The 15,920-nt window shown below is 52.5% G+C and overlaps 6 protein-coding genes across 6 annotated transcripts; 4 read left to right on the top strand and 2 right to left on the bottom strand.

Moving 5' to 3' along the window:
- Nucleotides 1-1,487: 1,487 nt before the first annotated feature.
- Nucleotides 1,488-1,786, top strand: DSM5745_08665 (uncharacterized protein; the record flags this gene model as incomplete). The annotated part of the gene is made up of 2 exons (XM_026750681.1): nucleotides 1,488-1,587; nucleotides 1,644-1,786. The coding sequence occupies 2 exons, from the start codon at nucleotides 1,488-1,490 to the stop codon at nucleotides 1,784-1,786; spliced, it is 243 nt and encodes an 80-aa protein (XP_026600694.1).
- Nucleotides 1,787-2,944: 1,158 nt separating this feature from the next.
- Nucleotides 2,945-3,702, bottom strand: DSM5745_08664 (uncharacterized protein; the record flags this gene model as incomplete). Its single annotated transcript, XM_026750680.1, has 5 exons — nucleotides 2,945-3,129; nucleotides 3,179-3,344; nucleotides 3,398-3,439; nucleotides 3,496-3,574; nucleotides 3,623-3,702. 5 exons carry the CDS (start codon nucleotides 3,700-3,702, stop codon nucleotides 2,945-2,947), a joined length of 552 nt encoding a protein of 183 aa, XP_026600693.1.
- A 1,451-nt stretch (nucleotides 3,703-5,153) lies between these two features.
- DSM5745_08663 (putative DMATS type aromatic prenyltransferase (JCVI)) lies at nucleotides 5,154-6,541 on the top strand (the record flags this gene model as incomplete). The annotated part of the gene is made up of 2 exons (XM_026750679.1): nucleotides 5,154-6,325; nucleotides 6,385-6,541. The coding sequence occupies 2 exons, from the start codon at nucleotides 5,154-5,156 to the stop codon at nucleotides 6,539-6,541; spliced, it is 1,329 nt and encodes a 442-aa protein (XP_026600692.1).
- Nucleotides 6,542-6,914: 373 nt separating this feature from the next.
- DSM5745_08662 (uncharacterized protein) lies at nucleotides 6,915-10,468 on the top strand (the record flags this gene model as incomplete). Its single annotated transcript, XM_026750678.1, has 7 exons — nucleotides 6,915-7,202; nucleotides 7,281-7,798; nucleotides 8,136-8,263; nucleotides 8,323-8,346; nucleotides 8,553-8,941; nucleotides 9,478-9,741; nucleotides 9,836-10,468. The coding sequence occupies 7 exons, from the start codon at nucleotides 6,915-6,917 to the stop codon at nucleotides 10,466-10,468; spliced, it is 2,244 nt and encodes a 747-aa protein (XP_026600691.1).
- Nucleotides 10,469-11,700: 1,232 nt separating this feature from the next.
- On the top strand, nucleotides 11,701-14,355 carry DSM5745_08661 (uncharacterized protein; the record flags this gene model as incomplete). The annotated part of the gene is made up of 1 exon (XM_026750677.1): nucleotides 11,701-14,355. The coding sequence occupies one exon, from the start codon at nucleotides 11,701-11,703 to the stop codon at nucleotides 14,353-14,355; it is 2,655 nt and encodes an 884-aa protein (XP_026600690.1).
- Nucleotides 14,356-14,966: 611 nt separating this feature from the next.
- DSM5745_08660 (BTB/POZ domain-containing protein) lies at nucleotides 14,967-15,920 on the bottom strand (the record flags this gene model as incomplete). The annotated part of the gene is made up of 2 exons (XM_026750676.1): nucleotides 14,967-15,831; nucleotides 15,889-15,920. The coding sequence occupies 2 exons, from the start codon at nucleotides 15,918-15,920 to the stop codon at nucleotides 14,967-14,969; spliced, it is 897 nt and encodes a 298-aa protein (XP_026600689.1).

Genomic DNA, 15,920 nt, shown 5'->3' with positions numbered 1-15,920 from the left:
TTAATACCTCCGTGTATATATCATCAATTGGAGGGTCACTTCGAATGCTCTTCACAGAAATTCAAGGTAACCAAGGGTCGGGGAAAGGATGGACCGGGCTAGTGCAGATAATGGCTCATTAGTATGGACAGAATGATATAGCAGTAGGAACAGATCGGCCTTTGGACTCGCCAAGATGGGCGTCACGGATGGTTCTAAGCTTTGTGAAGGTGGAGGTGCAGATCCCGAGCCACCGTCATATAGATCTGGCTGCCGATTGCCATGGTGGAGGTCATGCCTGATATACTTCAGCATGTCCAGACATCATCGTACCCACCCGCTAATTGTGATCTCCACATCCAACCCTGTTCTCGCATGTATGCCTGAGCTAGTACGGCTGGCCTGGGTCGTAATCGCTCTTTTAAACGGACCAGTTCTAATAACACCTAATTCGGACCGTGGCCAGTTTGATATCGAGCAGGCCATGGGAAAATGTCTCCGTTATGCCTTACGCCGAAGCACACGTCAACGGTCCTCAAGGGTGACATCGGCGATTGAATTGGAAAGGGCTTTGTCTTATAAACAGTATCGGACCCTCGCTCTCTTCGAATGGCCGGCGTAGCGAATATTGTAGTTTGCTGCAATAGCGGGGATTTCCTCGTTTCATACGTGGTTATCGGAGAGGTGTATCAAGGACTTAGAAAACGACTATCATGCCACATCACCGTCAGTCAGGTCGAGAGATGCCAGACTATTGAAAGGAAATAATGCCTACCAGGAGGAGCAAGCCTTCATATGGACCTTAACAAAGCGGCGTGGTGAAGGAAAGTTGAGTGGAGGCAGGGATGGATGGCATCCGCGGAAAGGAGAACCCAGCCTATAGCTGTACCACAACTATAGACCACCCACCCATGGCTTGGCTTGGAAATACTCCGGAGTAAAAGACAGTCTGTGATGTAAATCATCCCGTTGCTAGCTGTATTTGGTGATTCAGCCACAGCCTGATGAAGGTAAGGTATCAGCCCGCCCGGAGAGGTAACACATAGAGAGCGTTACCTATAACTTGGGAAGGGACGTAACCTGGCATCAAGCACACGATCACCGCCTATCCAAAGCCATGAAACGTACATAGCAAGACTCGAAAACGGATGTTTCATGCAGATGATCTCCGCATCCATCAGAGCACACTTGCATGCTATTCATTGCCGCTGTATTCCACCCATAGTCATTGACTCGACAACCAAGGCGCCATTCACTCGCCACAGCCGCCAAATGGTCCAATAGCCACGGACAAAGAAGGCACAGGAATGCTGGATGACATTCACACTGAGCGGCAACGTCCAGTGACTTACCCCGCAACCCGATGACTTATAAACCTTGTGCGACCCAGCTGTTTCGTCAAGAGGTCACTGACTTGACTTTCATCTCTTCATCACTGTCTATGACAACTCATCTCTTCTGACAACTCCTCTATCCCCCTTGAATACACCAGTTGAGAATCCATCAAGATGTCTGCACCCCAAGTCGTCCAGAGCATCTCCAGCGGTCCCGCTGGAGGATGGTTCAGGACCCAGCTCGCGACCTTGCGAAACCGCTTCGTCAATACCGGTATGTCCATTTGCCCATCCTTTATCCCCCTCGTTTTGCATTCTAACAACAAACAGAGAAGCGCCGCCAGCGAGCCGCCCTCGTCGGAACCTCCTTCGTCGCTCACCGTCCTGTCTGGATCACGGCTGGAACCGGAGCATACACAACGGCGGTCGCGGTTTTCCTTACAATGAAGATGATGCGGCGGGTGCCTGTGTAGCCCCGCCCGTCTCTTCCTCTTCGCCATACTTTACTTCAAGACGTGGTTGAGCCTAGATCTAGAGGCGGAACTGGACTGTCTTTGATAGACGGCATCATTTATTATTACAACTTATTTCATTCGTTCTTACGGATACGGATGCGGATTCATATGGGCAGCACTGGGACGGAACAACCTGATGGGAACGGAAGTCATGGGAATGGGAATCATGACGGCGTTATTTGTTTTTGACTTTTCTCTACAAACATACTGAAATGGATAAATGAAACTTCATCTTCATAAGGATAGCCTGCTCAGCCTCGTAATTCTGTAATCCTTGGAGGGGCAGCCAAGAGTACCCCGTACTCCCAGCAAGGGGCAAACTCGTGACCTCATTCCGTATCAAACGCGACCAAGACACCAGGTTACACCCAATACGGAGTAATCCAATGCCACTCGCAAAACGCAAGGGAACCCAACTCACCCAACCATATAGCAAGCGTAATAATGCCCGGCCACCTAAGCATGAATCACATCTCGCACCTCAGGCCACTCATATCGTCGCGCGATGCGTCAGCGGCTGCGCGTTCCAGGGATGCGTGCGTGGGCTGATTCGAACGAGACTTTCTCCCTCGAAGTATCCTAGGTTCACCTTGATCAAACATACTGCCCAGAACAATACCGTATGTGGTCGAAATGACATCTCCATTAGGTTATCATTGTGGACCGTGTGGACCTACCGTCAAAGCTTCAGCGGGCATGCCATTCCTCCTTCTGGGGCGCTGGGGCAGGCTACCCCGGATCCACGAGAGGTCTCCACCGGCCATCGCTTGAAAGTGGGACTTTTCAGCTGCCACTTTGTCAGTGTCAGCCCACGGACCGCCGGCCTAGCTGCGTTCGTCAAGGAGGAATGGTTGGCTTAGCAATATCCTGCGGTCATTGGACGGATATGGTGATGGAGGGTACCCCGCTTCTCAGCTGTCGAATGAATAATCTCCATTGCGTCTGACCCCGGTTTCTTGGCGCATCCCCGCGTTTGGTGTGACGAGCAAGCTGGGTATTTGCTCAGGGGTGAAAGTTTGATGGTTGATATGACTTATGGAACTAAAATCTTCACTTTTCAATGGTTCTTATTGTCATGGTAAATATATACAATAAAAAATACTTGGTTAACAAGTATTAACAAACCCACTCAACGGCCCTTCCCCCGCGCTGAGCCCGCCGACCACCACCACCACCACCACCGCGGCGGCTGCGGCCACCCGGGCATCTCCCCTCATGCCGGCATCGGCATAGCTTGCAATAGTAGCGGCATTCCCCCTGGTGCTCCAGGCCGCGACACCCCTTCGGGCACAGGGCCCGCTCTGCCATCCGTTAGTACCCACAGGCGCCGTACAGTGTCCAGCCACTTACTTTTGTGCTTGGCCCTTTTGGGCGGGGGAGGAGAGGGCAGGGCCGGGGCGGGGGAGCGCGGAGGAGGCGGCGGAGGCGGCGGCGGTGGAGACGGGGGGCCGGCAATGCTGGCTGCCGCCAGCAGCAGGGCAATACCGTCCATGGCCGAGTCGGCCGGAGGGGGAGACTTATCAGGACGTTAGATATACCTCTCCCTATCTCAGACAGCGATCGACATACGCGAGGGGGAGAGTAGGGGGGCGGGGGGCTGTCGACGCGACCCTGGCCGAATTGTGAGTATCTCCGTCTGCTGCAAGGTCCCATCGTATCGGGCGTACCTCGTTGGCCGTTGAGGGAGGGGGGGCGGCTCCCTCAGGAGGGGGAGAAGTCGGAGTCAAGGGAGAGTTTTGTTCGGACCTGAGAGCGAGTTAGGTCAGACACCGTGTTTCGGCCATGTCCGAGTACGCACATTGGTCTGGTAGCGGAGGAGCTTGGCGGGGTGTTGCGGGGGGGAATGTTTGATGAAGGAAAAGAGTTCCGACCATGGTCAGTATCTACTGGGAGTGTATGGAGACGTCTACGTTATGTTTAGGAAGGAGCAAAGCATATCCCGCAGTTCCTTCTTCCAACCAGACCATGGACGGGCATAGAAAGGTACACGCCAGCTACTACCTATCTTAGTATAAGGACTGTTCACTACTGATTCGATGTCTAGGAATATTATTATATAATATAATTATAATCTCATTCCAGGGCTAACTACGGGCATCCCAATCAAACCTTTGGTCCATGGCCTATCGTTGGCGCGTTGAACTGTACCCTACCATCAAGCACTGGCCAAGGTTACGATCACTGGTGCGATTGTGTGGCATTCATGTCAGTATGGTGCATGTCTGCTTTCCTACCATCGAGAACGATTCAAAGCGGCCCCGGGCCAATCGGGTTTCTTTTGTTGACATTTCCTCCCCAATCGCCTAAGTACCCCAAGAGAACCGCTCCTCCTTCCTCTACGGCCAACCAACCTGCAGTACGGATACGCATCGTCTTCTTCGATCCTGACCGACTCCATCGAGTCAATCGCAAGCGACAAGGCTCTCTTAAATCTCTTCCGGTTCTGCAATGCCGGCCGCATTTGCAATCGCTAATACACGTGGATTGCGACAACTGCATTCGCTGCGCTGTTTCGTCCATGGTCTGTTTCTTTCTTTCCCAGTTGTGAGGCTCAGCCTGATCCCAAGTAAGGTATGGAGCATGTCAAGTATGCCAAGTCTTAGTTTCTTCAGGTGCCTTGGGTGAAGGAGCAAGTGTCGCTTTTTTTGTGTGACGCGTCGATTCCTTCAAGAATACCCGACGCACGCAGTCCAGCCGACCGGCGACAACAGCAACCGCCGCCGGACGTGACATGTCGAGAGTCGCGACTCGAACACTTATCCCAACAATAGAAGCATCGAGTCAGCGGATCGTTACAGATCCACTTCTCACTTCCGATGTGATGCAGCTCCGATGGCTGTGACCAATCGCAGAGATACCTGATGGGCTGGCCCTCTTCACCGACGCCTTGAAGGTGACACAGCAGGTTCGGCATGGACATAGGGAAATATTGGCCGGGCTGTCGAACGCCACCCTATAAACTGCGACTGCTGAAATGCCTGAGTTTCAAACTCCTCCTGCTGCCGTCACGGGTTGGGCTTCGCTTAATCTTACTCAGAATCCCGGTGGAGCCTGTCGCTTGCATGAACAGGAACAATGTTTTTGTTTTTCTATGTGGCAAGCGGCCAATCGAACATTGTCGGCTGCATGACCAGGCTGGAAGGCAACACGAGGGGTAAAAGGCTGTCGTACGGTCAGGTCAGTCGGCCAGGATTGAAATATATGGCCATACCTCGGAGGTCTGAGGAGAAACCGGCCTTCTCTTTTGTCTTCGCTCTCGTCGATAACAAAGTAATACTACATCAGACAGCTTTCTTTGCCCTCTCAGTCAATTGAATCAACCAAAATGGTAGCTCCATCTGAGCCCAAGTCTCGGTCCTCCTCAGGAGAGGACTCCCGCTCCCCCTTTGAGGTCCTGACCACCGCCTTGTCCTTCCCAACCCGTGACCAGGAACAATGGTGGCATACGACGGGTGCATTGCTGGCAGCGATGCTCGCCTCATGCAACTACACAATCGCTCAACAATACCAGCATCTCGCCTTTTACTACAGCCAGCTGATCCCCCGTCTCGGTTCAAACCCGGTCAAGTTCCGCTCCAGCCTAACCGTCAGCGGTCTCCCCATGGAGTTCAGCATCAACTACCAAAAAGACGGCAAACACTCCATGGTCCGCGTTGGTGCTGAGCCCAACGATTCGTTTTCGGGCACGGAAAGGGACCCCTTCAACCGGGTCCCGCCGGCGGAAATGGTGGCTCACTTTACGAGATCTGGGCTCGCGGGATTCGATCCACTGTTTTATGATTTTTTCGAACCGCAGCATACACTCAACGCGGACGAGCAGGTCCGGCTGCCCAAGGAGATCCCGCTTGGTGACAAGATACACTCGCAATTTTCCTTCGGATTCGACTTTAAGGCAGACAATGTCACGCTCAAGGGGTACAGCTATCCAGGTCTCAAAGCCGCCCTGGCCGGCCAATCGGTCAAGACACTCCTCGATGGTGGCATCAACGAGTTAAAGACGCGAGGGCTTTTGGACTGCACCGAGGCCTGGGGCCATCTCGCAGATTACGTCGAGTCGATCAACAACTGGGGCTTTCACAACCTCTTGGCGTGGGATTACGTCGCGCCCGCGAAATCTCGTCTCAAGTTTTACATGTACCTTATGGAGGTCGCGGATATACAGAAGGTCGAGGAGCTCTGGACGCTGGATGGCCGCGCACGCAGCCCCGAGCACCTCGAGGGGTTGGAGTATTTGAAGAAGCTTTGGGACGTCATTGACCTCAAGAACATCGGCAAGAGAGACATGCCCCCGAATGCGCATCAGATCCCCGAGGGTGTGGCGCAGTTGTGCTGGAACTACGAGATGACGGCCACCAATTCGCTGCCCATCGGCAAGCCCTACTTCCCGCTGCAGGGTGTCAACGATGCGGTCTGTATTCAGAAGATCGTCGATTACTTCAAGCTCATCGGGTGGGATGACATGGCGGCTACGTATCGGGACACGGTGCAGTCGTACTAGTATGAAGTCCAAGCCTCTTCCTCAATGATAGGCCGTTGCTAACTTTCTTTCTCTCCAGTCCCGGAGTCGATTTGTCGAAGACATCGAGCTTGCTCATGTGGATTTCGTTCACGTACTCGGAGAAGACGGGCGTTTACTTGAGTATTTATTATCATCCTTCCCCGGAGGTCAGAGCCGTTGAGAATTATGTGCCTTCCCTAGAGCCTAGTGCGTAGCCCGTGGTTTTCTCTTGCCCTGTCAAGCTTTTACTGGATATAATTTCGCCTTTTGTGTTGTTCGCTTCAAGATATATATCTGCTTCAATTTTCTCTGCTCATAGACTTCCCTCATTCTCCGAGACAAGTGTAGTGTCTTACAAGCTTAGATCAAGACCTAGTGACCTACATGTAGCCATTCGATGTACATACCTAGACCTCGAAATCCCTCCCCTATCTCAGAGTCAAAGAGTTAGGGCATGCGTGGGTCCCTCAACAAGAACCAACGATTTCTTCAACTCTTGGCAAATCACGTGAACAACCATCTCCGCGGCGCCGAAACCCGTGCCCCATTTCCCTTAGCACCCCGCCATAATCCTTCAGACTCCAGAGAATGCGATTGCGAGCGGACAACGCCCGGTCCCAACGAACCGGCGCCCCCGATTACGATGACCCAAGCTTCTGGGACCGGAAATTCGCGACCGGCCAGGATGTCGGCGAATGGCTGAACGCCGGCGAAATCCTGCTGGACGCTCTGATCTCTTTCCTCGAGACCCGGTCGGCCGCGGAAGCCGCGAAAGCCGCACCGCGAGTCCTCCATCTTGGCCCTGGGATCTCGAAGCTTGGAGGTAGAGTCCGCGATGCTTTTGTCGCGCGGGGATGGAGGGGAAGTGGGATTGTGGTAAGGATCTCTCCGATTCTTTTGGCTTGGCTAGGCTTTGGCGACCGGTCGACTGAATTGACGCGTTTCGTTCCCTAGAACGCCGATTTCTCCTCCGAAGCCGTTCGTCTCGGTCGCGATGGCGAGAGGACACAGGACACCGCGCACGCGATGCACTGGGTACAGACGGATCTCCGCTTGTGGCTCGATGTTTCGAAACTCGGCCCTCTCGGTCCCTTCGACGCGATCATTGACAAGAGCACGAGTGATGCCATTGCGACGTCTACCCCCGTGACGCTGAACACCGACCCATCCGAACCGTCGTCAGTCTGCCCGATAATCCAGGATACCTTTACAAACGCAAAAGAATCGGATGGAGACGGAGAGATAACGTTGTCGTCGGTTGAGCTCCTGGGTTTGCACCTTGTACCCCTGACGAAGAAGGGATCGAGGTGGTTTGTACTCTCGTACTCGGCCTTCAGGTTCGAGGATGTGCCTTGGCTCTTTGAGTACTGGGAGGTTGTTGCGCGGATGCCCATTGAAGCGCCTGGTGGTCTGACTGCGTCCGGGGCGAAGGCGCCGGCCGTTTATCATTGGGTTTATACGTTGCAACGGAGGTAGATTGCCAGCGCTTAGCAGCTCGCCAGGACTAGGTCCAGACCCTGGTTGAGGAGCTTTGGCTCGGTATATCTCAGTGGAGACAGATTGCGGAGCGAGTTGGCAATCGCTCACGGATTAGCAGTCGCCGATCGAGATTACGTATTGGCAATCATGGACAAGGACTAGAGTGCAGGTCGCATCGGTCAGACCCTTGTAGCATGGGCCGGCTTCGCTGAGAGCGAAGCATGATGGTTGGTGACTCTCCCGCTCGCCAGAGTTGCTTTCCCGCGCTGTCCAATCATCTAAGTATAAACGTCGGTCCCCGCCTGCACACAGCCTTTTTCTCCATTAAAGACGCCCATCCCCATTATTCTTGTTCTTCTCGAAACCGAATTCCGACATTCTTTTTTTGATTCTTGCCCAAGGCTCAAAGCTGGATCGATGTGTGAGCTTGAACAAGGATCGTCGCCGGAATTTGCCAGGTACGTTGTGGATACGCTCACGGAGTAGACACAGGGTTATCGCTAATTCTGCAATCAAGGTCTTTGCCCCTTTACCACGGGCCGTGCGTCCTCATCACTATTGGAGGGTCGACCCATCAGGTGTCCAAAGCACTCCTCTGCCAGCATTCGCCCTATTTCACAAAAATGTTTGATGGAAATCTCAAAGAAGCACGAGACCAGTCCGCGGTGCTGGAGGAAGTTGAGGGCGTTGTCTCTAGCCAGAGCTTTGATATGCTGTTGGAATGACTATACCTTCGGCGCTATACAGTCCGAGGAGAAACCGAAGTTGAGAAGATCTCCGGTCTCATCGAGTTTGCAAAGTTTCTCGACATGGTCGGTGTCACCCAGGCCGAGGCGTCCGTGGCCGAGGACATTAAAAGCGTGATTGCGGATGCCTCTTCCAATCTTTATAGCTCTGACAATGATCGAAACGTTCGTCATGTCTTGAGTGAGCATTTATATTCCGCATCTGATCTCCCTCCAGGACATCCTGTGCGGCACATACTCGCAACTGCCGCAGTCGAAAACTTTCTGCTCTTTGAGACATTTAAATTCCGCGCTGAAATCCGAGACCTGCCAGGTTTTACGGGCGATCTCTTGGAAGTCCTGAGGTCTCCTTTGTTCACTGTTAAATTAAAAGATTATTCTTCCCTGCAGGTGCTCTTTAAAGAGCCAATACGCGAAAGAGAAAATGTGTTTTTTGTGCCAGAAACTCTATAATAATTATTCACGGCCTTCAACACAATAGCTGCAGGCATTAATTAAGTTATATTCTCAATTCATTGGGCCAATCTAGTGATGTTCTCCGAATGGTGAAGCCGATGTTAATAGAGTTGTCGGTGCTTGTAAAAACAAACATCGCAAGTGGCTGATCTAGGCAGCCTAGCTTAATGCCTACCTAGTATTGCAGATTTTGTCTAGTTTCTTTTAGCCCCCACTCATGAGTACATCTATAACGGTGCGCAATTGGCACCCTAGCTTCAGTTGAATCTCCAATTCATCAAGTTGTCCCGTAATGGAATATACAACACAAAGGGAAAAGCGTTTGTTCCAAAACCTACCCACCAGAATTTTAATCCATGATACTCTCCTACCTCGACGTCCGGGACAAAGTCGCGCTCCTTAAAACATCCCCCCTATCCCTATCGCTCATTGCGGAAGATGGTCTTGACACATAATATTCGGACGCCCAGGGACAAAGTGTGAGCCTCCTATATGCAGCAACACAAGAAGGCTACGAAGCAGCAGCAAAGGTTCTTCTCAACGCAGGCGCAAATCCCAGTATACGATATGCTCCAGAGAGCTGGACGGACACAACACCCCTTCTAAACACCGTAGCCGGCGGCAACCTCGAAATCATACGCCTCCTCATCGCGCATGGCGCGAGCGTCCATGAACATGATGGCGTCGCAAGAACACCGCTCGATGTCGCTGTCCGGATGAATTACGTGAAGGCCGTACAACTCCCAACCGCCTGACTACGACGTCACCTCACCACTTAACACAGCGGCTGAGCTCGGCTTCACGAGTGCTCTGGCACTCCTACTGCAGCACGGCGGCGACAAGGATCTCCCGTGGACCCTGGCGTCCGGGCTCACGCTTCTTTATGGAGCTGCCGCCAGGGGACAGGTTGAAGCTGTAAGACTTTTACTCGATGCCGGTGCCGACCCAAACGCTCAAGTTTCCTTGCATATGGATTGTTCCGACAATAGTACTAGCCACACTAGGCCCGCGCCGCTGCTGGTTTTACAGGCCGTGGCGGAAGCGCGCTTCGGATCCGCGACCCTCTGGGTCCGGAATTTCGCGGGCAAGGCTGGAACTAGCTTCCTGCTTTGTCGCAAGGAACAATGGCGGCCTGGCGAGAGGGAGACGTATGCGGAGATCCTAGGGCTTTTGATTCCGGCCGGTACGGATGTTACTAGTGTTCATCAGGGATCGGGGAGCATGCCGTTGCGTTTGGCTGCTGCGACGGGAAATCAGGCTGCCGTTGAGGTACTAATTCAGGGGAATGTGGATGCTTTTGCAAAGCTTGCAAATGGGGTCGATGCGCTTTATATTGCGATGGGGTGTGGGTATCATGGTATTGTTCGGTTTTGGAGGATGCGATGGAAGAGGGAGAGGAGCCAACCCACATCCAACGGCTCTGGTGCAATGGAGGACGGGTGTTTAGAACACCGTCGATAGCATACTGCTTCCACGAGCTCGGCTTAGAACATGGCCGAAAGCATCTTACTTTGCTTGGTTCAACATGATGCACCTGCACCTAGAGGGCTGACAAAGCAGATGTTCTACTTGCACTAGCCGAAGCCCGAGGCACTCTCAACTGCGTAGGCTCTTAGTCTGTGACTCAGACTAGAAGAGAAGCAGGAGAATGCTGGATTATCCTCCGGAGAGGAACACTTCAAGAATGAAGAAGTATACCCCGAGGGGCTGGAGTTGGCCGGCCTTGAGGGCGAGCCTCAAGGCCCACCCGGGCATAAACCCTGTGTGCAAAGCACGAAACCACAAAAACAAAAACAAAACGCAAGGAGATGTTGAATCTCAAAAGCAGAACGCCAAAACGCTAGAACTATCTAAGCTAGAGACCGTAACCTATCGACCGTGAAACTATTCTAAACTATCTAAGGAGGAAGGAGAGAGAGAAGGAGAGGGCGAAGGAGAGGGAGAGGAGAAAGAGAGAAGGAAAGAACAAGAAAAGAAGGAAGGAAGAAGGAAGAGGATAAAGAAGGGAGAGGAAGGAGAGGAAGAAGAAAGAGGAAGAATGAAAAGAAGGAAGAAGAGGAAGAAGGGGAGGTGGAAGAGGGAAGTTTGGAGGGAGCAAACCGGGAGGGAGAAGAGAAATTTATAGGGGGTTTCGCGGTATAGTTCCGGATTGCCACCCAGTGCTGACAGATGACCAAGCATTATTAATGCTGATTCTGTTGCTAGAAGGGTCCCTCGGAGGATGGTTGCGGTCCATAAAAATGGCTTGGCTTGTTGATATACTTCGGCAGCCGGATTAGATCTGCAACGGACTGTCATTGGCTGGGCTGTGAGATGCATAACCCGAGATGCGTGCACTAAGCCTGGTGACAAATGTGCCCTGCATAAATGCTCAGGCTGCAGCGGACTGCCAGGCGTCAACTTCAACAATCTACCTGACAAGTTCCCCACATCATAGGCACCAGAATGCTGCCTTCCTTCAATCTTCGACGCCCTCATTGTCATGTCGCGCTCTCAAAAGATTCTGCCACTTGGACTGCTCGAACCTCGTATTCACAAGGCAGCCATTGGCGCCTGGCGCCGTGTTGGGCTGATGAGGGGATAAATGGCTGGAGCATCCCACCATAAGCCTGAGCGACATGATAAATAGCTAACGGCACAAGAGACCTGAAGTCAACTTCATCTTCTTGTTCAATCGTTGATTGCCATCAACCATGGCACCGCAGAATTCAGCCCTCTCGCAGACCCTTGAGTCGCTCACGCGCAGCAAAATCCGCGAGCTGGAGAAACAGCGCTCGACATACGAGGCTCGAAAAGCATCGATCCTCACCGAAGCTGACGACCAGCTCGACCTCTTCTCGCGGGTTCGTGTCATCCTCACCGGAACCAAAGCCATCCATCCCACTGCGTCAAGAGACACCACGGTCGGAAACATCGAACGCTGGCTGGACCAGCACCGGTTCGATCCCTCCATTACGGATGGCATGCTCCGCGAGTATGAGATCGACCTTCGGGCTCGCTTGGACGCACATAGTCGGAAGTTGAGCCTCGCGGACCTGTACTCTCGGCTGCTGACAGAGTGGACGAATGCTGGTGAGGTTGGAGGTGGAGACGGAGTCATTGATGAAGAGGAGTATGCGGTCATTGATGAGCGACAGAAGCAGCGATTGCAGCAGCTTGTTGACCAGTTTGAAGAGACAGTCTTTACTCCGCTTGAGACTAGCGCCGAGGAGATTCATGCGTTCTTCGACGAGCTTTTCCCGGGCGATGAAGAGCTGAAGCAGTTGCAGGCGCTGAGAGAGAGGATTGAAGAGAATAGCCGGGATATCTTTGAAACCGACGCTCCATTCGATCGGGAATCCCTTACGGCAACAATCAAAGGGCTTTTGACAGAGGACATCCTGAGCGAGGAGAAGCAGGGTGTTCTCAAGGACTTCCTGAAGAACGATGTTGCACTGACTGAAATCGCGGATGTGTTGAACATGCGGTGGGCGGACTTGGAGAATTGGGACTGGTTTGCTGAAGACGAAGGTATTCCGGTTTTACCTCGACAGCAGCTGAATGGAAAGTATCGCATTTGGATGGATGAGGATGTCCTGCAGCTCATTTTCGTGCAATACATCGGCTTACGATTGTGCAATCTGCTCAAGAACCAACTGAAAGACTTTATCCTCTCCGATGGCGTTTGGAATTGGGCGGTCGCGCCGCCATTCACCGAACATGACAAGGAACGCCAGATATACTACCTTGACAGGTTGTCAAGAGGTGGGCCGGAGAATGCTCGAAAGTCGGATTACCTCGAGGGGTATTTCCTTTGCCAGCTGCCGCTTGAGCTGACAACTTTGGCTGATGGAGGCGCACCGTATGACGACGAGTCTGAGGATGGACAGGAGAGTGAGGATATTTGGAGGACCAAGAGTGAGGTGATTAAAAACCCAAAGCAACATTTACTCCGTAAGGTTGCGACCGAAACCCTTATCCAGAGACATATCTACGACGAGGCGGCTGTGGTCCAGTCCGACCTCCGCTGGTATGCGACGGGACTCCCACATAGCACTATTTTTGCCGTGATGGAATACATTGGCCTGTCTGAAAAATGGATCGTCTTCTTCCGCAAGTACCTCGAGTCGCCGCTGAATTTGGATTCATCTTCCGAGGGCCGCATGCCGATGGGTCCGCGAACTCGGAAGCGCGGAGTGCCCATGGCCCATTCATCTGAGAAACTGATTGGGGAAATGATCTTGTTCTTCATGGATCTTGCTGTGAACAGAACAACTGGGCTTCTTCTCTATCGGCTTCACGACGACCTCTGGCTCTGTGGCGAGCCAAGCAAATGTGCGCATGCATGGGAGGTGATGGGCAAATTCGCGAAAGTTACCGGCCTGGAGTTCAATATGAGCAAGACTGGGTCGGTGTGTTTATCCGACCTGCCTGATCCTGTAGTTGAGGGTCGGCTACCCAATGGGCCGGTGACTTTCGGCTTCCTCAAGCTGGACCCCTCCGGCACATGGATAATTGACCAAACGCAGGTCGATGCTCACGTCAAACAACTCAAGACCCAGTTGGACAAGTGTGATAGCGTTATGGCCTGGATCCGGACCTGGAACAGTTGCATAGGCCGGTTCTTCAAAAACACATTCGGTCAACCAGCTGTCTGTTTCGGACAAGGCCATGTCGACATGATACTGTCCACATATAGGGCAATGCAGGAAACTTTGTTCGGCGACACCGGCACAGTCACCCAGCACCTCCGCCAAATGATCAAAAACCGCTTCGGCGTCTCTGACATCCCAGATGCCCTCTTCTACTACCCCGAAGAGCTGGGCGGCCTGGGCCTGCGCAATCCCTCGATATCGCCCTTCCTCGTCCGCGACGCCCTACACACCTCACCCCTCCAACGCATCCTCGACTTTTCAGCAAACGAAGTGAAACTCTACAACAGCCTCAAGAAGGAATTCGACGAACTCCCGCAAACAACCCGCATGACGCGTTTCGCACACGCCAATAACGGTATGGAGCGCCGCTTCGTTCCCCGTGCCGAACGCGACACGTTCATGTCATTCGAAGAATGGTCCCGCTTCCGCTGGAGCCAGAGTACCCTGTTTCGAACGCTGTATCAGGACCTTCAGGAGGTTCCCGAACCTGACGGGATTGATTTCACGATGGAAATGTCGAATGCGCTGTTTGTAGCGCTGAACTCGGGACAGGTTAGGGCGTTGGATCAGGAGGTGAGGTGGATTCTGCAGATGTATGCGCCGGAGGTGTTGAGGGATTATGGGGGTGCTGCGCTTGTCGATCGGAAGTATTTGCCTGTTGGCGTTATGGCGATGGTTAAGGAGAGGAGGGTTAAGTGGCAGATGGTTCTTTAGTATTATTTGGCCTATTATCTTGTATCTTCCCTTTGGTCGTGTGATACTTCGAAGTACTTGCTATGTTCCTTTCTATATTTCGTCATGAAAATATTGATTAGGGCATATTAATGGGGAATAGACAAGTAGATAGAAGTCCGCCATTCTATGAGCGGACTTGATGCAACACATCACTTCGCCGCTGGTTGGAGTTTGGCACGAGGTGCAATATTATTACTGTGAAGAGGTCCAGGACTAGGAGCCGGCTGTGTCAGAGAATGGATCGGGGAGGTGCGTAAGGCTGAGGGTACGGCATCTTTGTTTCTGAAGCGTCTTCGAGGTAAGCAGTCCAGTAGAAAAACATTGTTCAGATAGGGTATCCCTTCCTGGCCGTGCAGCGTAGCTGCTGGCCTTGGCTGGTACCATTGGCAACATGAGAAGCCTCCATGTTACGCATAAGTTCTCAATGATCTCTTGGTATTTAGGACTATTCCACGCTACCCCAAGCAGAGCGCTGACTTCCACTGAACCAAGACAGAATATCTCAACCCTATCGTTCTCCAACATCAAGTATCCAATTTCGTTACCTAGATCCTGCTAGTCTCTGATCCAAGCATCAGATCGAGCGGGATTTAATAGTCATCGCCGGAGTGATAAATCTCAAACATGGCCTCAGCACTCTCACCGTTTTTCAAGCAGCCCGTTTTCTGCCATGGGGGTCGAGCAGCACCCAAGGACAGCATCATCTGCGTAGCGACTTCGGGAATTTCCTTCAACAACGCGTGGAAGTCTGGAAAGACACGCAAATGGGTCACATTGTACGCCGCGTACTGAGCCAGCCACTTGGCCAGCTTGTCGTCGAGAACAAGCTGCGTGAATGATATACGCAGCGCAGCGATGAAATCCTTTTTCCACTCTGGTGCAGTGAGGTAGTTTATCTCCATCAGCATGGCTGTTGCTCGATCGAATGCGAGACGTCGGAGGTCGCGGATCATATAGATCCTGGCGAAAACGTAGAGGTCAAGGTGCGTCAGCAAGGAATGACTCTGTATGTTTCGAGTCGGGGTGGGGGGCGAGCAAGAGATGGAGTCTCTTCTACGCTTGCCTCTGAATGAACCCGCTTCCTCTGCCTTTCGCTTGAGAAGGAATGGTGTCAGTGTGGTGTTGTTGGGTTTGGGCTTAGTACCAAATCTGTCAAGATCGAAGAGCTTGTCGATGTTCGGCTGGTTGACTTGGCCGTCGGCGATCTCATCCTTTTCTTCTTGTGCTCCTTCAATTGTCTCTGGGTAGTGGCCAGTGTAGGCCCACTGAATAAACCGGGCGAGAGTGGCCTCGGACACGTCCTGGAATGTGTAGACTCTCTTCTTTCCCTCTTCGAACCCGCTTTCAAAGGCGGCAGCGATAGGCTTTGAGGTCGAAGCTAAAAGCTTGTGGTGGATGTGGAGGGGTTGGCCGGCTTCTGTTGCTCTGAGGGAGACGGTTTCCGAGCCTAGGAAGCTATTACCGTATAGGTTAGAGTGGTGGTTAACATCATAGCAGCTCTTTCAGTCTCACCTAGAGTACGGCGCACTCGCATTCTTTGCCAT

Source organism: Aspergillus mulundensis (assembly GCF_003369625.1).
Source record: "Aspergillus mulundensis strain DSM 5745 chromosome Unknown scaffold_10, whole genome shotgun sequence".
NCBI lineage: Eukaryota > Fungi > Ascomycota > Eurotiomycetes > Eurotiales > Aspergillaceae > Aspergillus > Aspergillus mulundensis.
Note: the sequence above shows the minus strand (reverse complement) of the source record. Positions and strands in the feature narration are given on the sequence as shown.